Here is a 25,650-nt window from a genome sequence, read left to right as displayed (position 1 = left end):
CTGCCCTTTACAGAAAGTTGGTCAACACTATAATCATTAAACACATTTAAATTAAGACAAAATATTAGACAGGATTAAAAAAGCAAGATGTTGTTTTATATAAAATATAAACAAAATTATGTAAAATAAATGAAACAAGTACAGAAAAGATTCTTCCAAAGTTTGACAGTGTAGATATAAGTTATTTGCCATATCTATTTTTCCCAAGTTCTAAAGTGATCTTACATTTCTTTTATTCTAAGAAAATGAAGTTTTACTGTAATTACCACTTTAATTCATCTCCCTGGCTTACACACAGTAGATGTGACTACACTAACCTGTCTCCCCTGACAGGCCCCTCCCCACAGGAGTGCTGAGGTGGGGGGAGGCATGAAGTCCTGGGCAAGTACCTTATGCTCATCCCGAAGGTGAGTGTCCAGTTCCTCCGTGTGCTTGGTCTCATAGTAGCAGAGCTGGCATTTGTAAGGTTTCAGTTCATTGTGCTTTTCTATGTGTTGCTGGAGACTCTCGTCACTGGAGCAGGTGAAGGTACACTTATCACAGCGGAAAACTACTCCCTGCAAGTATTTTGACAGTTTGGAACGGCACACTTCAATGGGGACAACTCGCTCTTCTGTGGAAACAAATCGAATGGAGAGATGGGTGGTTTTTACTGACAGAAAGCAGATGTTCTTTCTTTGGAATGTAAGAGGAAATGGACCCATTCAATTCTGATACTTCCTGTGATGTATGTCTTGGTCTGTGAGCAACATACACATACACACTATCCCTCCCTGCCTTCCCCAAATGACACACAATCCTCTGGCATAACTGGGTACTTGGAAGACTACAAGTGTCTGCGTATTCAATACCAGGTGTGATGCATGATTAGACTGGGGACTGGGGCAGGTGGAAAGGTTTTAGGTAATTTCTGAATGAAGATTGGTTGAACATGGAAGTGGCTGCCATCTTTCTTTCTTTCTTTTTTTTTTCCAGACAGGGTTTCTCTGTATAGCCCTGGCTATCCTGGAACTCTCTCTGTAGACCAGGCTGGCCTCGAACTCAGAAACCCGCCTGCCTCTGCCTCCCAAGTGCTGGGATTAAAGGCGTGAGCCACCACTGCCCAGCAAGTGGCTGCCATCTTTACCAACATTGATAACCACTGACAAGACCATTTCAATGTCCTTCTTTAGCAAGTGCCATGGTGTCTGGATGCCTCTCAGGGAAGGAAATGAATATTAACCAGACACTGTGTTTCACTTTCCAATGATTCCAAGGCTAGAGTTACTCCCATTTTCAGAATAAATAAAAATGAGGAACAGCACCCTACTTCCAAACTAGGGATCAAAGCCAGGGTCCCATATACACTCAGCAAGTGCTCTGTCACTGAGCTATATCTCTAGTGAGGAACAATCTTTTTAAATGTTCTGAAGTTCAGACACCGCAGCTGACAGAGCTGAGATGTGAACCCAGGCTGGCCTCATTTCCATTCCTGTTCCTCCCCACCCCCCTTGAAGATGTTCTCCAGGATGTTCTTTTCCAGTCCTGAAAGCTGGTGGATCTCAAATACAACAGCTATTATAAGAACCCAACTCACCAGTATGCTTAGCTTACAAGGAAAAAGTGTTGTGGGTAACACTGCGGGGAAGGTGAGGGTCCACTGGAACCACTGAAGATTTGTGTCTTTCTAGAGAAATCTGTAATCTAACTGCAACAAGAGGAAGAAGACTGCTAGCTGGGAAGAGAGGGGCTTGGGTGCCTCTCCCACTCACATACCAAATGGTGTAGGGCTGGAAATGCATCCGCTTGTGTATTTTGCACTCTCTCGCCCTTGTGTTTAACTGCTCAAATTGAATTTCACACCAGTCTGCCCAGAGTATTGGTGCACGTGCCAGATATCCATAACTGGGATAAAATTAAAATCTGTGCTATATATGCAAGAATCAAATATAGCGTGTGTTTTCATGCTGAGACTGGATTTCGGAAGACTCGGAAAGTTTACAAATGGACTCACACAACATATACTTATATTATTTAGAGACAGCAATGTATTATTAAATCAGGAAAGCATGATTTTGTTCCCAGAGACACTGAGTAGCATTGACTGCCTCCTCCAGCCTCTCCTTTGTTATTGGCTGCACTCGGGCACAAGGGAACTCTCCCCACCCAACATCACGTCTTCATGTCAACCACGACATTCTAACCGCAGGGCACTCACTGCCTTGGAACCCTGAATGTTAGCGCCTCATCGGCCAGCAGGATGCTGGGCAGAAAAAGTGTTAAGGGTGGTGTCTGTAACATACTCCCCAGAGACCTAATGCATATGTTATTTTCCCTATACAAAGAATCAGTTGCTTATTTAGAAATATAAATATTTTAAAACCAAAGTACAGCAGACAGCTAAGAAACACATGATTATAAAGTAATCTGCACATTTTCTTAGAATAGCAAATGGTGAACAGTCTTCTAAGCCATTCAGTTCCATGGTTTGGTGTAAACCAAGGTGGAAATGCCTAGTTAGAGGAAATGCCAAGGTGGAGGTGCTTAGTTAGCCTGAAAGAGTCCATTCTAGAACATTCTACTACTCTACTCCTGGATTTCTCAAAACAGTAGCATCTGACATCTGGAGGCTAGACAGTTCTTTGTTGTAGGCACTGTCCTGTGAACTGTAGCATGCTTAACAACTTCTTTGGTCTTCACTCACCAGATTCTTCTAGCATTCATTCCTATGACACCCCAGAATGCCTGCAGGGTGGTGCACTCTTGGGAGTGCTGGAAGAACCGGTTGAGACCAATCAAGTTCAGCAATACTAGGTGTGAACTACAGTGGCTCAAAATAGGCAAACCTAAGAGCCTAAAATAAAGTGCTGCCTAGAATGGAGGGGTAGCAGTCGTCCCAGGGATCAACCTGCACACTGAGGTTGTACTTCATGGAAAGGGCTGCCATGATCACTTTTGGCACTTCATGAGGCTATGGCCCTCCGCTCTCCTCCTCACTTGTTCCTGATTTATGTTGTCATCTTTACTGCTTCTCTTTTATTCTCTGGCTCTGGCCTGGCCCATCTGCCCTAGATCTGTCAACCTCAGCGGAGATGAAGAACAGCTGGGCACACTTTTCCAAGCAACAATGCCTCAAATGCCACGAGGACGGCTATTCAGCCGCTCAACAGTCTGTTGCCCGAAGTCAATAAATGGTTCTCCCCAACCCCCCTTTTTACGCACTCACCACTTCAATTCCTCTACCACATTGGTTAGCTTTCTTCGCAGTTTCTAATTTCATGATGCATCATTAAGAATTTTACCCAAAAGGCTAAGGCCTCAAAGTCATGCTCTGAAGTTCAAATGCTAATAGCAATAATAGCTAATACATGACTTTACAATTGATTAAAAGCTTGCTATGAGGTGAGGTCTATTAGCTGATATAGTGCTGTATATTGAGTCATCAGTGATTATTATTATCATTTGAAGATGTCTGTACGATCTTCCATAGACAGTAAATAAATGTAATTTTACATTTACAATGTAAAAAATTAAAAGTGAAATACAAGATTTCCCACTTCCATTCTACTATATGAGCTAAGGTGGACCAAATCTCTTCCTTATTTAAATGTATACCATCATTACCTGCCAAGCTAGACTGGAATGCTCCAGGCATGGACTGAATCCTGCTTAGCTATAGAAGCTTGTAGTTCTGAGTACGGTAGCACCATAGGTCTCTCTTGATTTCACACCTCTCAAAATTACCCTAGGAAAGAAATGCTTGTGACTCAGCACTCAGTAAAGGATTGTTTACCAGTTTCACCTCTTCCTACTCAACTGGTACTCAGTGCTACAGGGAGACAGGGAACTGGAGAGGCAGGACTCTAGAGTCATCACCGAAGCATTCTATACCCTAAGGTGTATTGAAAGCAGTGGGGCTGTGGTGGCAAGAACCCAGTTAGAAAAAGCTGCAGAAGTGCCAACTACTAAGGGTCATTTCTTAGCAAGAAGCCACATGATTGTGAAGCTCAGGGTCACCAGGTAAGAACTCCCCTGGAGAGGAAACTGCAACACTGTAGAGCTCCCTTCCAAGAATACTCCCAAGTCTTAAATGAGGCAGCAAGAAAACTGGAATTCCTTGATCCCAACAATCTTCGCTCACAAGGCATCAACCCAGAGGACTGAGCCCAAAGACCCATTCATGACTTGTTGTTGGACAGCTGAGTGATAAAGGCTAAAGACTGGAGTAAACCATTAAGAAAACAACATTAGTCCAACGTGGGGGCACTTGGGAAATGGAGGGTGGAGAGTTTGAGGCTAGCCTGGGCAAGGTAGTGTGCTTCTGGTCAGGTTGGACTACACAAGACCTCATTTCAAAAGGGCCAGTTAAAAGAGGAGGAGGAGGAGAAGGAGAAATTGGAGGACTAGGAAGAGGGTGAAATGGAAAAGAAAAAGCCATTACTATCTTTAAAACCACCCTAAAATAAAACTACAAATAGATACATTAGCACAAGCAACCATCTCCTGGTAAGAGCTATTAAGTTTTGACATTAGCAGGTTTCTAGGGAGAGCTGAGAACAGTCAGTACCTCTCTTACAGGTAAGGATACTGATGGGAGGGAACATATAATTTCACTAAATCAAAATAATAGTTGGTCTTATTGATTTTATCTCCTGAAATCAAAGTGCCCCTAACCAGATAAATTAGGGGAGATGACTTCCATTCAGGATGCCCTCCTTCAAGGCTTAGCCTCAGTCAGGATTTGTCTACTAAAGCGGGAAATAGACCCTTGAAGCTAACATGCCAACTGGAAAGCAACCACAGTGGTTACACAGCTACATAATCACAATGTAAATATTTATCAAAAAGGTTTCAGTCCTGTGATTCAATCTGTGTCCAAATTTTTCAATATAGGAACATGGCACAGTTGGGCAAGCTGTACGTGAACACTGCGCTTCCAATGGTTGTACACTCACAGACACACAATCGCAAAGCTTTCACTAATGCTCAACTTTCCTCAGACACCAAACTTTTTCTGCTTCTTCATGGCTGAACTGTCCTGTATCTTAAAACACCAGCAGGCATGCTGCACATCCATTGCTCAGATGAAAACTTACCCAAAGTCCTTACCAAATGAGCTCATGAAACAAACTTCCAAGTTAGACTTATCATATCATACCAGATGTTGACTGATCTAAACCCGTAAGCAAGAGATAGATCTAATGATCCTTTGCTTCAACCTTGGTTAAATTCTTATTTAGTAGGTGTCTTACCTGTAATCTGATTTATTTATTTTTCCCTGGCTTTCTATGTATTTACTAAGGAAAGGTCAAATCTGAATTGGTCTCTAAAAACACACATTCTTTTCAGGTACCTGGAACAGTCTGACACCACACTGCCAATTGGTGTTGCCTCTAGTGGCCTCAGGGGTTTACTAATAGATTACCCCCACTCTGTAGTGGTTGATAGTATCCCCCAGTTTATGTCCATTTGGAACTTTGGAATGTGACTATTGGGGATATAATTAAGATGAACAATGTCATATTAGATTATGGCTGGTCTAAAATTCAATGCCTGATGTTTTTGTAAGAGAAAACACAAAAAGGAACACAGATTACTGGCAATGAGGTGCCAAGGAGGAGGCAGAGGTTGGATGGCTGCCACTATAAGCTAAGGATATCAAAGCATGCCAAGGATCTAGGATATGACAAAGAATCAAAGGGTAAGTAGGTGATCTACTATTGAGTTCTATTACCATTTCCCCATCAAGGATGTTTTTCTTGAAGTTTTAGATGATACATAGGCATCATCTGAAGAGGCTAATACTTCTAGCCTCTATAACTAGGGGAGAATACATCATTTAAGGCCAATGAGTTGGTAGATGTAAATTTCAGTAAACTTAGAAAGAGACTAAAGCCCATCTGAAATCTTCCTTGTCTGCTGAAATGCTGCCATGGCTCAGTTTGAAAGCCACCTTTGTCCACGACCTCTTTCCAGGAACATAAATAGGACTCCTGGCCACCCATCACTCACTGTCTTGGATATACTCTGCATGTGTTCATCTTGAGGAGATCAAGTATGGGTTTCCTATACCTCATCATACATAATGCTATCTTAACAGAGTGAGCAAGTGTCAAGCAAATGAAGGGCGTTTGCAGAGCTCAGGAATCAGTAGTATGCTCCCTTTGGTGTGGGAGTTCACATCCTTGACTAGGTCTCATCAGACTTCCATGGGATGGATTATTCCCCCCCTTCCTTCCTTCCTTCCTTCCTTCCTTCCTTCCTTCCTTCCTTCCTTCCTTCCTTCCTTCCTTCCTTAAATACATCACTCTGTCCCAACAAAAAGAGATGGCAACTGTCCTTGCCAGTAGCAGCTCTGTCTCAGGGCCAGTTCAGAGTTGTTTTTCTTGTCTTTCATCCCAAGGTTTTTAATTAAGTGAGGCCTCAGAAACATCTCATGCTGTAGACTCTGGAGACCAAAGATGTTTATTCATCCAGAGCAGGCAGTGCACAGGTGCAGAAGCCTCATCTCATTACTCTGGGATCAGCCCCATTGTTGATCTGCAAGGCAGACATTTGACCACGTCGATAAGACCAGGCTCTCTCTGCTCTACCTTGAAGTGCAGATGGACACCAGAGCCAGAAGTCAGTAGATACTTAGGGGCCTCTACCACCTGTGGATTGAGGTCCTCATCTTTGACCTCCAGCCCTTCAAAAAGTTCTCTTGTTAGACCCAACTTTCATAGACTGTGGAACACTGAGCAGGGTGGCGGCAGCTTCCCAAGGGTAAGAGAGTGATGCCAGGGATACAAAGCAAGTGCCGTGGGTCATGCACACCTGGGTTCCAATCCTAGCCCATTACCCAAGAGTCCTTGGACCGTAGGGAAGTTACTCAGCTTTTCTGAACCTGTTTTTGTTGTTTGTCATCAGGGATAGCAGTCATATCTACCATGCTGGGTTTAGAACATTCACTGTAAAGCATTTAGCACAGCACCCACAACAGTAAACACTAATGGTAGCCACAGTTATTAGTGTCACTACTGATCTTCAACTGCACACATTTGGATCATATTTCTACCTTGGTAAGGACAATATTCACATATCCACAGAACAACTAAATAGAAGAGGTTATGTATGACCAATGACACGTGATGGGATCAGACAAAACAAGAAAATACTGGGCTGATACTTATCACCTAATGGCTCTGGTTAAGTTTCTACAGCTCTCCATGATCCCATGGAATAGACTGAGCACCTCTTCATCTATACAACCAGAAACCCAAAACTTTACCAGCACCAATGTGACGTTCTATGTCAATATTCCAAAATCTGAATACTTTGGAACTCTGAAACACTTCTGGTCTCCATCATTCATGTTATGGGATGTTCAATGTGCACTGTATTGTGGTGGGTCAATACACACTGTAGTATCCCTGTCTGTTCACTGTAGAGATTCCTTCTAGACTTCAGTGTCTCAATTGTGGAAAATCATTTAATAAACACCCCAAAGCCAACTGATTCTTCTCTCTCAAGGAAGGCAAAGATTCCAAGGCCTAATCTGCAAGCATGGCTAATGGAAGATGGGGATCTTGTATATTCAAGGCATCTCCAAACTGTTGCTGAGACCAATCCTATTGTTGGCTGCTCTTTCTATTGGCCTTACTTTCTATCACCTTTGCCTTCAGTTCTTCATTTGTTTTTAATGCAACAGCTCTGCAGGCGTGACTTCGAGCTACTTTAAATCCTCTGTGATATGAAGCAGAGCTCCAATAAATTAAATACGCTGAATTAAAAAAGTAGAAAGGATACAGGCAAGCAACCTCCCTCCTCCCCCCACCCCCAGTCTTTCTCAGCTTTGAGCTTCCTATTCACAAAACAGGAGGCCATATATAATGGTGCTGTTGCTTGTGTGCTGCCAGTGGAGTGACTGGCTTCAGGGAGCTCTTTGTCAAGTGCTCCTGGCTTCTGTGCAGAATCGCTCTACCTATCTCTTCCTTAAGTCTCACCTCAGACAAGGAAAGTCATTGAGCTTGTCAGCCATCAAAGCTCTGATCCCACCGGGCATCAATATGGGAAACGACTGCAGCCAGTGTGGATTTGCCACAGCCAGAGACGACTCGCCATTGATGTTTTCTGGGCACTGGCTCCACTGATGGCCTCTACCCAAGCTGGGATGGGGCGCATGGCGTTGGCAACACATGGGCTGGGGGATCGGAAGCCAGGTGAGAGAGGCAAAACACCAGGCAGGAAGCTGAGGGCCAAGAATCCCTGCCTACATACTGCTGTGCTGCTTTTGCCTGGCTCACAGGTGGTTGGCCTAGCCAGCCACCATCTCTCATCTCATTAGACTGCAATGGAAGGAGGAAACAGAGCACTGTGGATGTTGGGTCTTCTATGAGATTTGGGCAGATGTAGGCACATCACAGGCATGCTGGCTAAAGGTAGTAGTTCTAGGGAAATGTAAGCTACTTTATAAATGCCTCCACACTGGCGCCTAAGAAAAGCCTCAGCAGGAAAGGAGATGACACATGCTGTTTTGTACATAAGTGGCAAATCCTGGAAAGCTTTCCAAGGTTAGAGGCAAAAAGAAAGATGATGAGAAAAAAGAGGAAGAAAGGAAGGATAGGAAGAGATGCAAAGAACAGCAGACTGCACTGCAAACCAGACTGGCAGTGGGCATGCCAGGAACCTTTCTCCAGCCACCCACAGGAGGATGGACAAAACAGGCTATCAGCATGCTTCCTTCCAATACAAAGATGTTTTAATTGGACAGAAGTAAATTCAAATAATAATAATGATAATGATAATGATAATAATAATAATAATAATAATAATAATAATAATAATAATAATAACTCAAGCAAGCCAGTCCAGGTCTGTCTATAATCCCAGCAATTTCAAGAAATTACTGAGGCAGGTGGATTTTGAGTTTAAAGCCAACTTGAGTTTGAGAGATCCTGACTCAAAAACACAAAACAAAATGAAGTGAAACAAACAAGCAAAAAAATTGAAACAACCCAATTGTTCTCACAGGGACCCCTGCCTATCAGCGGGGATGCATTTTTAAGGACTCACCATTGTGTATCCACAATGGAACCCCACCAGCTACTATCTCACAGGAATGTTCTCTATTCCACGGAGCAGAATCCAAACCAGAACAATCCAGTGCCTAATCCACAGGTATTCTGTCCAGCTGTCTACTTCTCTGTGTTGAAACTCTTTCTCCTGTCCATTTCAAAGCAAATTCCACTTTGTCCTTTGGAAAGCACAATTTCTGTCTTTGTTTCTCACACCATCCCGCCCCAGGCTCACCCTATACATCTCCTCAGTAGCAAGGGATTCAAAATGGAAAATTCCTGACTCCCAGAACCCTGATGGAAGAGTTCCTGAGACTCCACGCCCTCTTGGCCTTCCTCCAGGGAGGAATTCTACTGACAGGAAGGTGTCTTATCCATTGGATATCAGTGGCTGTCACTGTGACCTTTGCCTACAGAAGCAGAGGTCAGGGAAGAGAGCAATCCTGCTGTGGTACACAGAGAACATCCTCAAAATGCTGTGGCATTAACTCTCTCCCAGTGGCATTACATCCTTCCCACCGGGACCCAAGAAAACAGATTCAAGCCTGAGGATTACCTCTGTGCAGCACTATGTGGTCGATCATGTTGCGTTTGTATTTGGTGTGATAGAGGCAGAGAGGGCAGCGGAGATCTTTGGGGCCTTCCTCTGGGACCGCTGAATGCCCAGCTTCCACGTGCATAGTAAAAGCAGATCTAAAAGAGAAGAGAGAGACCATGACAGTCACTGATATGTTGTCTCCTGCTGCATGTCTCTCACAGGTGTCCACGTGTGGCCTCTCTTGCTTTCGAAGCATAAACTAAAGCTGTTAGTCATGTGTGTTGACCACATGCTCCTTGGCCATCAAGGAACATGGAGGAGAGATACAGAGGCAACCACTCAGAACCTTTGCCACTTGGCTAGGATTATGTAAAAAGAAATAAATATCCTATATACGTCATTCTTGAAAATTAGAAACTGCCCATTAAGCCAGGTAAGGTCTAGAAACATCAGGTCCTCCGAAGGCTGAGGTTGGAGGGTCACGTGATTAAACTCTAGATCTTTTCTTTTTTTTCTCTGTTTTCCCCAAGCAAATGGAGATTTGTTAAAGAAAAGTGAAAGAGAACTGGCTAGAGAAAAGTTGTCAAAGGGAACATGGTTTTATTTCAGAGAACATTCCCTTCTTGTGTGTGTGTGTGAAATCAGAAATAAAAACATGTCCCATTAGGGCAGTCCTTCGATACAATCTCACACTGTTTAGAAGACCACACACTCTGATTTTAAGATAATTTGTTCTTATGTAACTATTCCCCCTCTTCCACAGTTCCCAACTAGTCTTTCTGAAACTGGCTTCCTTCTGTGAAGACTGAACCCAAACCTTCCTATCAAACACTTTGCAGAGAATTTCTGGAGCTGAAGACAGGGAAGAATGTGGTGAGGGCTGGAGCAGGGGCCGCCATTTAGGTTTTTACACAAGGATTCTTCATGCCACTTACTTAAAGCCGGTGTAAAAGGAGCAATCTTTGCATTTGAATAGCTTCTTCCCACCATGCTTGTCCCGGTAATGGCGCCTGATGCTCTGGATGTAGCCAGAGGAGAATTCACAGAATTCGCAGTGAAGAACAGCTTCTGCCTTCTGTTCAGTGCCAGCAGCAGTCCCAGAAGGAGGCACAGGACTAACGCGGCTGTTGTTTCTTGCCAGGGCAGCTGACTGATAGTGATTCAGCTGCTGCTGAACATCGGGGGGCTCCGAGTAAGAGGAGTCTGTGGAGAGAGAGACAGGGACAGTGAGCTGGACCACAGAGGACACAGTGTGGTGGGGGGTGTGTGTGTATAGGCTGGGGGGTTGGGAAGGGTGGTGCTTGTCTGGAAGCCCTTTACTGTCCACTTCTTTTAAGACATAGTCAGCAAAATAGAACAAGAACAAACTACTGGGGCTGAGGAGCTGGGTCAGTTGGCAAAGTGTTTCCATTCCAGCACTTGCCCACGGCATAGCAGGCCTGTGATCCCGGTGCTGGGGAAGTGAGACAGGAGGACACCTGGAGCTACTGACAAGCCAGTCTAGCCAAACCCTGTCTCAAAAATCAAGGTGGACAGCAACTGAGGACGATAAGAGACGCTGACCAGTGTCCCTCGTGTGCACATACACATATGTACACAGCTCACATCATGTGTGAAACTATCACTCTGATCAAGTTCATCAACTCCGTCAGTCCTACAGCTAGTGTTCTCTGGTGTGTGGTGGGCACACTTAAGACCTTACATCCCAAGGGCATCACCCAGCACTAACTGTGATACCTGCTGTGTAGAGAGCCTCCCCTACCCTCACAGCTTACTACCTTTCACCTGAAGGTTTGTCTCCTCTGGACAGCATCATCTGGTCAGTTCTCAGTAGTTTTTAAGGGGGAATTACATCACTCACCATCATTACACTACTTCACCAAGAGCTGAGGAACACATGGATAGTGAGAACAGGCTACCACTGAACACTCATCCTCATGGAGTGCGATAAATGAACCAGCACGGTCCACAGATATCTACACTGGAAGGGGCTAGGTGATGCAACAGTCCCTCCTTCCCCGCATCCCAGAATTCTTCACACCATTATTTAAAAAAATAAATAAATCAGTCCTTCACATGAGTGCTCAGGCACATGGTACACCCACAAATACAAAGATGTTTTATGGCTCTGGAGTCAAGAGATTTAAATTTTAAAATATAAAAATCTGATAGTGTTCTCCTGGAAGAGCCGTTTAAAGCTTAGCATTAAGATGGAGATTTATTCACAAATCCCATTAAAATGAAATTCCAAACAAGTTTCTCTGAAAGGTATTTTTAAGTGTTTCTGAGAAGACATGATGAAATGGATGGCAGGAACTATAACCCCGGGAACTTTAATAGCAAGGCCTGGTGAAATGGGACGGGGAGGGGGCAGGAGAGCACCTTTGCCTAGCATGCTCCTTGGGATTCAGTGGTCCAAATTCAGCCACACAGTCCCATCTAATCTGCCAATGCCTGTGAAGGCTAAGTGGAAGCCTGTGAACGACCCTGAAGAATTTCAGAGTAACTTTCCTTGGGATGAAAACATCAAGATCTCTTTTGCCCCTGTAAGCAAAGGGGGGCGGGCAGACATTGTACGAGCTTTCTCTAGATCTGACAGACACCTCATTTTCCAAAGCATGGCTGCCCCAGACGGGGCATGAATTTAATGCTGTAAAACTAGTATTTGATCAAACCAAGATCAACCGTCATCCCATTGGAAAAGCAGCGAGGGAACTTCTCTGACTGCAGGGGACACAACTACCACCCCACCTCACCCCCATCAAAATACTAAGATTCCTTCTGCTCCTTGTGGCCCTGTCTGTCCCCCCAGTGCCTATTCCTTTATGGTAGAGAGAGACCCTTTTTGTAAACAAACCAGCCAGGCAAAAGACTAAAACAAAAGGAAAGGCGGGATAAATCTCCGCAAGCCTCCAAGGGTTCATCACCAGGTGTACAAAGGGAGACAAAGGAAGAAAGAAAAGACACAGCCGGTGCATTGTATCCATTTCTTTATCTCCATCCTCTCCTTTGTTCCTCTACCTTCTGCTGATGAACCCACCCAGGACTGCAATCCTGCTTTTGTCTACTTCTTCTTTCCTTCACTAGCAGGGTTGGTTATCATCTCACATTGTTTAAGACAGTCTCTGTTTAGGCTCCAAGACCCAGTTACACCACACTCTCTGGGAAGCAACACTCCACCTCTCCTGGGAACAGAGTTCCAGTGTGAGCTGAGTACAACCAGCCAGTGTCCCTAGAGCTGCTGTCCTCTTGATAGAGAAGTCCTCCTCTGCACTCTCAGCTCTGTGGCATAGCTTTTCTGAATGCAACAGGACAAGGACAAGTCTTGCTGAAGGAGATCTGCTCCTCAACCACAAATCCACCCAAAGAACAAAACAAATACCCTAAAGGAAGGTTTGTAGCTCCTTCAAGAAATGGTACTCATCTAGGGAGACTCACGGGTTAGTAAGCACAGGGAGCCCATCTCACTCAGAACCCAGGTACCTGACAGCTGAAATCCCTTCCCTGCAAAGCTGTAAAGCAATAAATGATTCCTAGATGGGCATTAAGCAGGGTAACCCTTTCCTCACCTTCCACTCAGCCGACCAGACTCATGGGCCTGTAGAAGCATGGAACCGGCTCTGTTGTTGTTTCTAGACTCTACTGCCATTATCCCAGCCATTCATAAAAACAAAAACAAAAGCAAAACAAAACAAAAACCCACCCAAATTCTAAAATGTAAACTCGTCTGTTTATATGAAACTCAAAGGAAAAATACAAGACATTTCAAGAAACTAGACTCCATGATGCAAAAGAAACAGCTACCGCTACGCATGCTCAAAACCTCTCCCCTCCCGGTTAAAATCAGGACAAGTAAACTCACATAAAAAAAGCAAATTCCAGCCAGCAGCTATGACACATCTGTAGCAGTTCCCAGGACGGCAACCAACCCACTTTGTGGGACCTTTCGGAGCTTGGTTTTTCCCCCAGGTGCCAGCACCCAGCCCCTTGTTTGTAAATAATGTAACTCTCTGAGCACTGCCCTCTAATCCACTCATCTGGATAAGCGGCAGAAGATTCCAGTTAGTTAATGGATTGCAGCCCTGAGACCAAGAAGAGGTGCTTGTGCGTGGAGGCAGGGGACGGGCTATGAGTTCAAAGCTAGCCTAGTTTACATGGTGAACTCCAGGGTAGCCAGACTAAGTAGTGAGATTCTGCCTTAAAATAATGAGGTACATGATAGACAACACTCACACAAACACTCTAAAATTCCTCACACTGAGGAGGGATCAGGAAAGGCACACATATGCAAATGGAGGGCTAGCACTTGGAAACAGGTGGGGGAGCTCTAGGAGAGTGGGGAGAATTCAAAGCAGGAAAAGACCACCTTCTTTCTAAAGGTTCCTTCCCAGCCCTTTCAGGTTTACTGGGTTCTTACCAGATTACTTGGAGATTTCTGGCTAATTCTAGATCCCCTGGAATGCTAGCCAAAGCCAGGAGTCAATCTTCTGGATTTTCAGTTTTCTTTACCCTCCAAACATTAGCCATTGCAGAAACAACCATGAGAAACTTGACTTCACAAGGGCAAAAGAAGAAAAGGTAAACTTCACAAGAACAATGTCCCTGGAAGAAGGAGCCTTTTGTTGGATCCATGGCACTGAGCAAATGTGTATTTGTTAGCATTGTCTTGGGGCCAGGATCTGTTGCTGGCTCTGGGGACTCAAGACCAAAGAAGTTATAAAGTGTGTCTTCTAGCAACTCAGATCTGTTAAGGAAGGGAGATGATTGTTAGGAAAGCACAGACCTTCACAGCTCCAAAACTCATTCCACTGACTGAAGCAATAAACGAGGCAAAGAGAACAAATGGAGAGTCGCAGAGAGCAGGGAGACTGAGAATAGAGAAGAGCAGGAATCTGTGGGCAAGCAGAGGATGGCCCTCCTGTGCACTGCTGAGTGATACAGAATAGTGCCAATGGAGAGCAAGTCTCAACTTTCTCTAGCTCCACAAAGAAGCTGTGAGGGACAGGCTAGGGTAGCCTGCAACCACATTCAGTTATATGTAAGCTGGGTTTGTATGCAGACTTGGAAGACAGGCTCAACGGTTAGAGGGAATCAAATATCAGGAAAAATAAAGACAAAAGAATTTTAGGTAAGTCCATTTCTAAGGTGGACAGAAGGCAAAGGACTATTCATCAGCAAATATTTACTGAGCATTTAAGTAAACAGGAGACCTGTTCCGGGACAGTAAGAGTTGATCCTTGTCTTCAAGCAACTCATTGTCTAAGAAAAGACATGTAAGTGATTGATTATGATACAATGCCAACAATTGGACATTTTACAGAGATAACTGCAAAATGGGGGACAGGAAGAGGGGCAGTCAACATCATTTAGTGATTGATTGTAAGAGCAAAGGGGATGAGGCAGGGCTGTCAAGAGTGCCTCAAGTATCCATTAATAAATATGACTGGTATTAATTATTGTGTTAATTAGTGATATCGAGATAAGACCAGATGCTGAGTGTTTCCTGCGCCAAAGCTCCAGTTTACATCGTACGCTTGGAGATAAGTAAAGAGAACTTTAGACAACTACACTCTTACAACGGAAAGAAACCAACAACATGACAGGCGTGAGAGAGCCTGGTGCTAAAGAGTACGAACTGCTACAGCAGAGGAACCATGTCTGGTTCTCAGTACCCACATCCTGCAGCCCCTGGACCGGACCCCTAGCTCCTGGAAATCCAGTACCCTCCTCTGGCCTCCTCACGTACAAGTCCTCAATTGCACATGACCACACACATAACCACAGAGAAACACACACACACACACACACACACACACACACGCACACGCACACACACACGCACACGCACACGCACACGCACACACAGGGGCTGGAGAGATGGCTCACCAGTCAAGAGCTCTTGGTTGTTCTTGCAGAAGATCTAGGTACCACACTGGGTAGCTCCCAACCTTTTATAACGAAAGCTCCAGGACATCTCCTTCCCTCTCTGATCTCTGTGGGTACCAGATGCATATGTGTGCGTGTGTGTACACACATATAAAGACAGAGATACACACAAATAGAATTAAATATTAAAAATAAGGTTTTGTTTTTGTTTTTGTTTTGTTTTAAATGAGGATGAGAACAGGAGAGTGGATCTAGACCCAGAAGCACAAGCAGCAGAAAGGAGAAGGTATACGTTGTGAAAACAAACTGGTAAAACCCTGAAGTTCAACAACAGTATAAAACTTCCCAACAGCCATGCGTGCCGATATACCCCTGCAATCCCGTCACCACTCAGAAGTCAGAAGCAGGAGGATTGCTACAAGTTCAGGACCAAACTTGTCTACAGGCCGAGTTCCAGGCTAGCCTGGATCACACGGCAAGATCGCACTGCAGAAAAACCAAAAGAAGGGTTTAATAATAATACGTGGATTATAATTTTCTTCAGAAAAGCAGATGAGTCATCGGCAAAGGGTTGGTTAAACATAGGTGCAGATATCCAAAACAGGGTGGGGGATAAAGGGTAAAATTGAGATAAAGAGAAACATGGTTTCACTCTCTCTAGCTACGAAATAGCAATTTAGAAAGGCTCACTAACCATGGAAAGAGAGCAGTTAAAGACATACTGTAGTTGGTAGCAGGGGGCTTCTGGCCTGGTATACAGCCTCTATGATAGAAGCAATTTGAAACTTTGACAAAAGACAAAAGCAGTTTGAGTTTTTATGTATATGCCAACAATATCCTACGAATCTGGAGTGAACAGATGATTCTGTTGCCTTGGGAAAGAATGGCAATGCCCCTTTGGGATGATGTCATCAGTCTTTCATCTACAGTTGGGTTCAGAGGATGCCTCAAAACCACTCAGGATACTAGAAACGAGCTATCTCAAATTCTTCCTCCTGCATTCTGAATGTTAGTGGATGCCCCCCCCCTTCTACATTGGAGGTGTAACCATGCGCTAGATGAAAGTCTCATGGCCCACTATCAGCACTGCTCTTCTTCTCCATCCCATGCCTTCTCATCCACAGATCTCTTGGGTCTTTATATTCCATAAATACTACTGGTTCTGATTTCCTCCAAGAACTAGTCATGTATGTCATTGATGTTGGTCCTTGGTCAGGCCAAGTTACTTGGTGTTCTGCAATTCCCACCCAGCCTTCCAAACTCTGTTGAAAGTCACCTCCTTTGTGAAGTCCAAATGAGTCAATGGATCACCTCTAATCCAGATGAACTTTTTGTTCAACCATGGCCTCATTGCACCCCATACTACATTAAGCCCTCTTAAGCAGCAGCGCACTAGGGAAGACCTAGGCCGCAGACTGCAAAACTCTGCAACTGCTCCACCGTATGGGGGTGTTTTCTCAATTGAGGTTTCTGCTTCTCAGATAACCCAAGCTTGTAACAAGTTGATCTAAAAACTAGGCAGCACAGTCATGCAAACACAGAGGCCGAGAGATGTACTGCGCGACTACGTGTAATATAATTAAGAGGATGTTTAGTATTTAAAATTGGGTAGCAGAGTATAAGTTTTGTGCCATGTTATTTTGTGTTTTGGTTTCGCGTGTAGCCCTGGAGGCTGTCCTAGAACTCACTCTGTAGACCAAGGTGGCCTTGAACTCACAGAGACCTGCCTGCCTCTGCCTCCAGAATGCTGAGATTAAGGGCATGTACCACAATGCCCTGCTCTACTGTTGTCTTCACAATGTTTCAGTGTGCTTGGACAGGTAATCTGTTTTATATTTATTTTCAATGTGATATATACCACAAGGGCAACGTTTCTTCTTTGTCCTTGGCTCACCAGCAAGAAGGTCAAACATACACAAATGTCTGGAAAAGTACATAATAAAACAGTTGCTAGACTGAATTTATGAAGAAAAAAATAACATGTATAAATAAACACACACACACACACACACACACACACACACACACACGTTACTTAGTGTAGTGATATGAATAGGAATGGCACCTGTAGGACCATATATTTGAATGATTGATCATTAAGAAGTGGCACTATGTAAGAGGGACTAGAAGGTATGGTCTGGTTAGAGGAAGTGTATCATTGTGGTGGCCTCTGGAGTTTCAAATGCTCAAGCCAGGCTCAGTGGGCCCCCCTCCCTGGTGTTTGTGAATCTGGATGCAGAACCCTTAGGTCCTTCTCCAGCACCTTGTCTGCCTGTGAGCCATCCTGCTTTCCTCTGGGCTGATGGTGTCTCATGCTCGCCGTGTCTCTTCAAAATAGAACTGGCTAAGATACTGAGTATGTAGCTTAGAGCTGTCAGAGGATTCATGGGCTTCATTAAATTTATTTATTTAAAAAGATCTCTGGGCCCCTGTCTAAGTTCCTTTGTACCTCAACTCTACTCTCTTTCTCGAGATACTTGCTGTGCAAGGAAACTGGCATGCAGACTTACAATAAAAACTCCAGGCGGTCAGTTCTAACTTTCCACTTACTTCCTCTGAAGATGATGTTTCTACAGGACATTGCAAAAGAAAACTGTGTAGGAAGTGAAGCTTTCAAACACATGCCACCTGAATTCTGGATCGTGTCTGTGGTGGAGCATAAATCTCTAGGGACAGTTACATTATTTTATTTCCTCCTTTTGATTTTTGTCTTGAGAATCTCCAGGCCAAGGACTCTGGCACCTCCCTGTCTTCTCTGATCAGTGGAGTTCTCTGGCCTGGGCACATAAGATCATGATACAATGGCCAGAGGAACAATGGATGCTGGGTGACTATATATAGGAATTCCAGGCTTGGTTGTCATGGAAACAATCGGAAAAACAAACACCTCATCCTGAAAATAAGTCTGAGGCCAGACTTGAAGGAAACAGATTCTGAAAACTTCCTGTCATTCTGATGAGTAAAAACAAAACCTTGAAATATGATCAGGGACTGGATGAGGGGGAAATCACAAACAATATAAAATGTCCTAGTCTTCAAAACCACAGAAGCCGTCAAATTACGGACATTTTCTCTGAGATGTATTTGCCATCACACTTTAGCTTTTTGAAAGTGTCTTTCAGAGGCTTAACTCTGCATGAGCTTCAGGCTGTCTCTCGTTCAGTACCTGGGGGATTCTGGGCCAGGCAGAGCCAAGTCAATAAGACACCTTACTTTTCCTTTCATTTGATCTTAATTAAAAAGGTCCACTTGTTTTTTTGTTTTTTTTTGTTTTTTGTTTTGTTTTGTTTTGTTTTGAGACAGGGTTTCTCTGTGTAGCCCTGGCCGACCTGGAACTCACTCTGTAGACCAGGCTCAGAAATCCGCCTGCCTCTGCCTCCCAAGTGCTGGGATTAAAGGAGTGCGCCACCACTGCCTGGCTCTAAAGACTTCTTTATTATTATATAGACACACCAGAAGGAGGTGTCAGATCTCATTATGGATGGCTGTGAGCCACCATGTGGTTGCTGGGATTTGAACACAGGTCCTTCAGAAGAGCAGCCAGCACTCTTACCCGCTGAGCCATCTCTCCAGCCCCCTACTTGTCTTTCTGTATCTTTCAACTCAATGGCATCAATAATCACCAAGTCAAGGAGGTAGAGAAAGCTTGATTGATTCATTTTCCTCTTTTTGTCTCTGCATAAGCCAAACCCACTGGAAAGTTCTTTGCAGTCTACTCATGAACCCATTGTTGCTGCCCACATTCAGGCTCTCTTGGTTGTCCAAGCATTCCTAGCAGACCTATTCCCCCATGCTTCCCCCACTTGGAGTCATTTCTATCATAATATACAAGTGTGATCATAACAGCCACCCCAGACAAGAAACCATCCCCACCTCAGATGCTCATGGTTGCCATACAGTATTTAACACCATCCACAAAAGCTTCTTAGGCATTTATTTCATCCTGGAAATACATGTTAATCAAAATGAACTCAATTCAAATTTGCTGTCACTAGGAGGATTCCCCTTGATTCTTCTGGATTTGTCCTTACTCCATTCCCCTCTGGATCTATCAGTACTCACGATGCCATACAGAGATTAACTTATTTATTTAGCCCAGCACACTATGCATCTGTGCATCAATCTATCTGCTACTCCCACTTTGCATGTTGACCTCCCTTGACACTTTGCTCAGGGCCTATCCTAAAGCAAGAACCTAATATGGAGCTGGAGAGGTGGCTCAGCAGTTAAGAGCATTGATTGCTCTTCCAGAGGTCCTGAGTTCAAATTCCAGCAAGCACATGGTACCTCACAACTATTTGTAATGAGATCTGATTCCCTCTTCTAGTGTGTCTGAAGACAACTACAGTGTACTTACATAGAATACATAAATAAATCTTTAAAAAAAAAAAAAAAAAACGAACCAAATAAACGTGCTGTAAATATCCGGAGTTCAAACTGCAAACATGGGGCTGCAAAACTGAGATTTAAAAAACAAAATCCAATTGGCCAAATGCCAGTCTCGTTTTTGGATGCAGGTTTAATAGAGCCTTCCCACTGAAACACTGACCTACTTTCACTGAAATGAGCTTAGATCTTAATTACAAGGACAATGGCTTCTAGACACTGGAATTTGAATGGGAAGGAATTCAGAAGCCACAGCCATTCTAAGATGCCAAAGGCACTCATTTTTGGCCCTACCTCGAAATCAGCTGTAAGCTACTACTGTGAAAAAGAGGGTGCTAGAACATCTGGAAGCCACTTGAGGTGATGCCATGTGCAGCATTCTCGTCTTTCTTTTTATGCAGCCAGTGGCAGACACAGATGTTTGCAAGATCCTCAGCTGTACGTGAGTCACGCCCCTTGAATATACCATGGCTTTAACACAGTCAACACCAAGACTCACGAAGTAGAACTCTTTGCAGCCCGTGGCAAAGTATCCCTGGGTTATCTTTAGACATTTTTCCTGCATAACATTGTCCACCATCAGGAATGTGCTTTCCTTCCAGATAGGTAGTAAACAAGTCGTTCACCTTACATAAAGGCTTATGGCAGCTTGGAGAAGCTCTGATGGTTTCATGTTAGGAACACACTCAGTAGAGAAGCAGCAACCTAACCTGCGGCTTCTGTGTGGCCCAGTTTTTAAAAAGTGCCTCCCTCCACCCCCTTGTCACAGTCATTAAGATACACTCTTCACTAGATGGTATTCACAACTCAAAGATTCTATTCTTTACAACCCTCCTTGAAACAGGCTGGGAATTTGCAGAGAAGCAAATGAATGCTCAGGGAAGGGGCCTTTTCCTAAGCTTTTTCCCCCCCTTTCTTTAAGAAAACTCTGGGTGGCATCTGCCATTGTTAATTGAGAGGTTCTTACAATACCAAATGCATAATTCACCTGTGACTCTTTTGAATTGTGTGATGAGGAAGTAATGTTTCCTGCTGTTCGTTTAGATCCTATAGATGTCTTTACCACCTGAACGATCCAACAAAAAAAGCACGGAGTACAAAGGCTCCTTTCTAGAAATGACTTGGCCTCCTCCACAGAGTGCTCCTGCGTAACCTCAGAAGGTATTTAGAGCTCACAGGCCATGGGTGAAACCATGGTTCTTCCTCAAGATCTGCCTTGAGGGGAGATGCCTACTGACTTCAAGGAGCTGGTCACAGTGTATGGAAGGCTGGCTACAAGCCGAGCCGTGTGAGCCAGACAGGAAACCATTGTGGAGATTGCTTAAAAGATTAATCAGGAAGAAAGCACATCTGGTCTAAGCACATATATTTAGAGGCATGTAGTGCTCCAAGGGATGTATGGAAATCAGGTGAGAAGGGCGATGTCTGATCAAGAACAGGGATGAGCAGCCACACTTCAAAGCACAAAGCTGTTTTAAAACCATCCCCAAGCTGGAGTCTCTAAACCAACAAACCCAGTGGGTTTCTTTCTTACCCTTTATTCTTTTATTTCCACTTATTCTCATGCAGTGGGAGAAAATCCTCGCTCTGGGTTAAGCTATATTTTTAATCACCACTAAAGCAGTAGGTTCTTCCCTCAGGAGAGTTCCACCACCCACTCCAAGTTCACCTGGAGGAGCAATCTGCTCCGTGAAGCTGCCTAGGGTGTGTAATATAAGCCTCCCCAAATCTGGAGGGCTCAGCGAGTGAGACAGAGATTCACCTAGTACTGGCTCTGTCTGGTATGTCTGATAGTCTCTCTCTGAACTTCACTATGACCATACAGAACTATTACCTTCCATTTTATAGATGAGAAAACTGAGGGGAGAATAAGAGCAATACTCCCTCTTTAGAGCATGCTTATAAGTCTCTCATAGCTCAGGGGATTCAACCAAGCAGACTTCTTGATCTTCCATTCGTCAAAGGGAGATGCTAATGGTCAAGTCAGTGTGAGGACATCGTGTGAAGGACAATGTCTATTACATAGGAATGCCTCTAAAACCTTCCACATCAATTAAAGCCCACATCATACAAGCTTTTCACTGAATAAGAGTATTCCAGCAAACCTGGGCTTGGTGGCATATATCTATAATCCCAGCACTCAGGAGGCCCAGGCAGGGGCATCTCTGTGAGTTCGAGGTTAGTCTGCTCTACAGAGTTCCAGGATAGCCAAGGATTAAAGAGAGAAACCTTGGAGTCTGGCCACCTTAACTGGACTACATTGACTAGAGTGCCAATCTCTCAGACCACAATAATGATAGGACAGGGCAGTCATTCCATCTCTACACACAAGGTAGATGCTCACAGCTCCCTTTTGTTTGGTTGTCTCTAAATAAATCTAAATTCATGGCTACTGCTAGCTTCACTAATACGCTGGAAGTAGAGATGGTTAAAGTAGGGAGGGGTCAACTGTGGGAGGGGCCTGGGTCTAGATCAAAGGTAGAGCTCAATGCAAATAATACAGATAGAGGGGCTAGAGAGATGGCTTAGTGGTTAAGAGCACTGACTGCTCTTCCAAAGGTCCTGAGTTCAATTCCTAGCAACCACATGGTGGCTCACAACTATCTATAATGGAATCTGATACCCTCTTCTGGTGTGTCTGAAGGTAGCTACAGTGTGCTAATATACATAGAATAAAGATAATAAAACAAACAAACAAATAGACAAAAAGAAAATAATACAAATAGAATGGTTACCATCATAAGTACACAGAATGGTCACATATCAGCTTGTAAAAGCAGGCTTGTCAGAGCAAATTTAATTCCCAAATTGCAGTGGTTTTCCTGGCAAACATTCTAGGATTCATTTCCTCTTGCTTTCCTTCAAACTTATTTGCATTTGGAACACATTTGTTGATGTCCAGTTTATAGATGTGGCTTTTCACTCTGTGGATTCTTTCCCAGCTATTTTGCTAGGTTTCTTTCAGCAGCATTTCTGGTCTTCCCTGATGTCTGTGAGGGGCAGTGTCACAAACATCTAGGTTTGAATTTGGACTTTGGGTTTTACTATGTGACTGAGGAGGGCATCCTTGATCCCCTGAGAACCTCTGGCTTAGCCTGAATTGCTTCCCAGGAATACCTGTCCTGAGAAGTCTGCCTAGTGTTTTTTTAAAAAGTTGTTTAAGTCCACAAAACAAGTGAAAAAACAAGCAAGTAAAGAAGGCCATCCAGAAAGAGCAACATGGTCACAGTCTAGAATGTGGGACTCAAATAGACAAGGTATCAGGAGGCGTCTGGAGCTCAGTGTGCAGGCGGGAAGGTATGACAGAGAGTGACAAGGGCAAAGCGCCGTCCGTGTAAGAAATTCTTATGCTGACCTGGAAATTATTTTGAAAACAAAGTATACAGTCACTGGAAGGCTTGAAACAGGGCAGGCCAGAATAGAAGCCTTACGTTTTAACCATTTCCACATCTAGAGGTTGTACTTTAGCCATGCCCAAACAAATGAGGAAAGCAGCTTGCCTTAAATGGACTCCCCATCCCTACTGATAACAGAGTGGTACCCGTAACCCGAGACTCCACGCTCTGGTCAGTAGAATCCACTACTGTTTCTCATCTGGACTTTACTAGCTTGTTGGAACTGCTCACTTGAAACTCAGTCCCTATTGCCACGCACATCTGGAATCTATTACAGGCCTACGGAGGGAAAGGAAAGAAGGCGACTCAGGCGTCGGCCTTTTCTGCTTCCTACTTTCCCTTCAAGTGAAGACAGTAAGCCCAGGTAACTGCATGGTGTATTGGCACACTACACACAGCACGGGCTCGGCATCCACATGGGTGGCCAACAGCCCAGAGTCCTAGTGACTCCCCAAAGAATCCAGAGCTGCATTTTACTCTTTAGTTTTAATATCCACCAGTCAACTTAAGGACACTTAATACTTTACTTAGAAGTCAAAATACTATTTTGTCAATACTCATATTCTTCTGAATTTATTTAGAAATGATTTCTTTATTCAAAACAAATATGAAATTATTATATATTAGTAATTTTTAAAACATCTATTAGCTTTACTTATATGTATGTGTGTATTCGTGTATGAGTATATATGTACAAGGTACCCAAGGAAAGCAGAAGAGGATGCTAGACACCCCTGGAGCTGGAGTTACTGGCTGTTGTGAACTGTCTGAAGTAGGTTCTGGGAAAAGAACTCAAGCTCTCTGCAAGAGCTCTATTCATTCTTAACTAGTGAGCCATTTCTCCAGTCTCTATATTAGAAATTGATAAAGACAAAGATAGTGGGACTTCAAATTCAAAGAACTCTCAGGTTAACAGGGGAGATCACTAATCACACATGCAGTGCCAAGGAAACAAACACCCTGAGCCTCTGCTACCTGCTTTGTTGAAAAAGTCTGGAGATGCATTGAGTGCATACACACATACACACGTACACACACACACACACACACACACACACACACACACACACAAACTTAAGCTCTTAATTCAATGCTTTATACTTTTGGATTGTGGAACATAAATGGTTTTTATTTTACATTTACAGGAGACTATCTACTCCAGGAAGAGGTGGCTTTATGCCAGATATTTAGACTAGAAAGATGATAAAACCTTTACTATTAATAAGTTCCCTTCAGGTAATATTATAGAGATAGCAGAATAAGCCAAAAGGAAGGGCAAAGAACCATCGGATTGGAGAGGGAGAGAATGGATCCTTATCTGGGGTCATCAGAGGTGCAGGGGGTGCTGTGTAGCTTTGAAGAATGAGCAGGGTCTGGAGATGCAGAGATGCATGAAAGGAGAAAGGCATGGATAAGTGCAAAAGGGTAGAAGACTGATGCTCATTCGTGTTTGCTGGGGGGTGGGGGGTGGGGGATGGGGAGTGGGCAGCCAACAGAAGAAAGCAGGCTGGAGTTGGAGTGGGTGAGGAGGGTCCTGAGTCCTATAGCTTTCGACTAGGCCATGGAGAGCTTTTAAAGATTTATAATAGAGATCGACAGAAATCAGTCTTTCTGAGAAGAGACTGAACTGGAGGCGGGATGGTGATGGCTGAGGTCAGAAGAGATGACGAGGTAGGCAACCGATTGACTGATGGAAAATCAGGCAGAAGATGATGAAGAGGGATTCTTGATGAGTCCCAAAAGTTCTGGACCAGTTTGGGATGTGACTACTATGTTATACTCTAGAACTTTTGAGGTGAAAGCTATACCTTGCAGGTGGAGCAAGTGAGGGAGGAGAGGCCAGAGGAGAGCCTGAGACAGGCAAAAGAACCAAATTGAGGGAGAAGGGTTTGCCTAGAAGGAAGATCAGCGGTTTTAAATGCCATAGACAAAAAAGGACTAGGAGAGACCAGAAACCAGAGACTTGTTTGTTGGGACCAGTGTGCAACCACTAAAGAGGAATGGACAACGGAGGTAAACTGTAAGAAGTCAGGGCTCTTTCCCTGGTGAATGTTGCCAGAGTCAGTCAGTTAGGAGAGCTGGTCCATAAAATGCTGAAAGAACATAGGCTGCTAGCAGTTTTAGGCAAGAAAGACTAACTGGCAAGGAAGCAAGGGTGGCAATAGTGTTCCTTCCAAGATAGGTAGGTGACAGATACTGCAGTTACAAGAACAGACTTGCAGAAGGTAGTATTAAAAGTAGCTTTAGGATCTCAGACACAGAGAGAGCTCCTTCCTGGGGCTCATGGTGGTAGCTTTTCTAGACGCATTAGGGAAAACTGGCACATCTACAAATGAGGTATACCGAAGTGGCATAGCAGGGAGTGGTGGTACATGCTTTCTTTTTTCTTTTTTTTTTTTTTAGATATTTT

The 25,650-nt window shown here is 44.0% G+C and overlaps 1 protein-coding gene across 6 annotated transcripts in view; it reads right to left on the bottom strand.

Moving 5' to 3' along the window:
• Nucleotides 1-25,650, bottom strand: part of Znf462 (zinc finger protein 462) — a 141,205-nt gene that overhangs the window by 22,497 nt on the left and 93,058 nt on the right. For all 6 annotated transcript variants that reach the window (XM_031377435.1, XM_031377437.1, XM_031377434.1 and 3 more), the window contains exons 8-10: nucleotides 10,509-10,776; nucleotides 9,592-9,728; nucleotides 390-613 (exon numbers count right to left, since the gene is read on the bottom strand). In XM_031377435.1, the coding sequence (XP_031233295.1) occupies nucleotides 390-613; nucleotides 9,592-9,728; nucleotides 10,509-10,776 (629 nt within the window). The remainder of the gene's footprint in view (nucleotides 1-389; nucleotides 614-9,591; nucleotides 9,729-10,508; nucleotides 10,777-25,650) is intronic.

The sequence above is a fragment of the Mastomys coucha genome, unplaced genomic scaffold, assembly GCF_008632895.1.
Source record: "Mastomys coucha isolate ucsf_1 unplaced genomic scaffold, UCSF_Mcou_1 pScaffold18, whole genome shotgun sequence".
NCBI classification, from domain to species: Eukaryota; Metazoa; Chordata; class Mammalia; order Rodentia; family Muridae; genus Mastomys; species Mastomys coucha.
The sequence above is the reverse complement of the archived record's forward strand: the minus strand, read 5'-3'. Positions and strand labels throughout refer to the sequence as shown.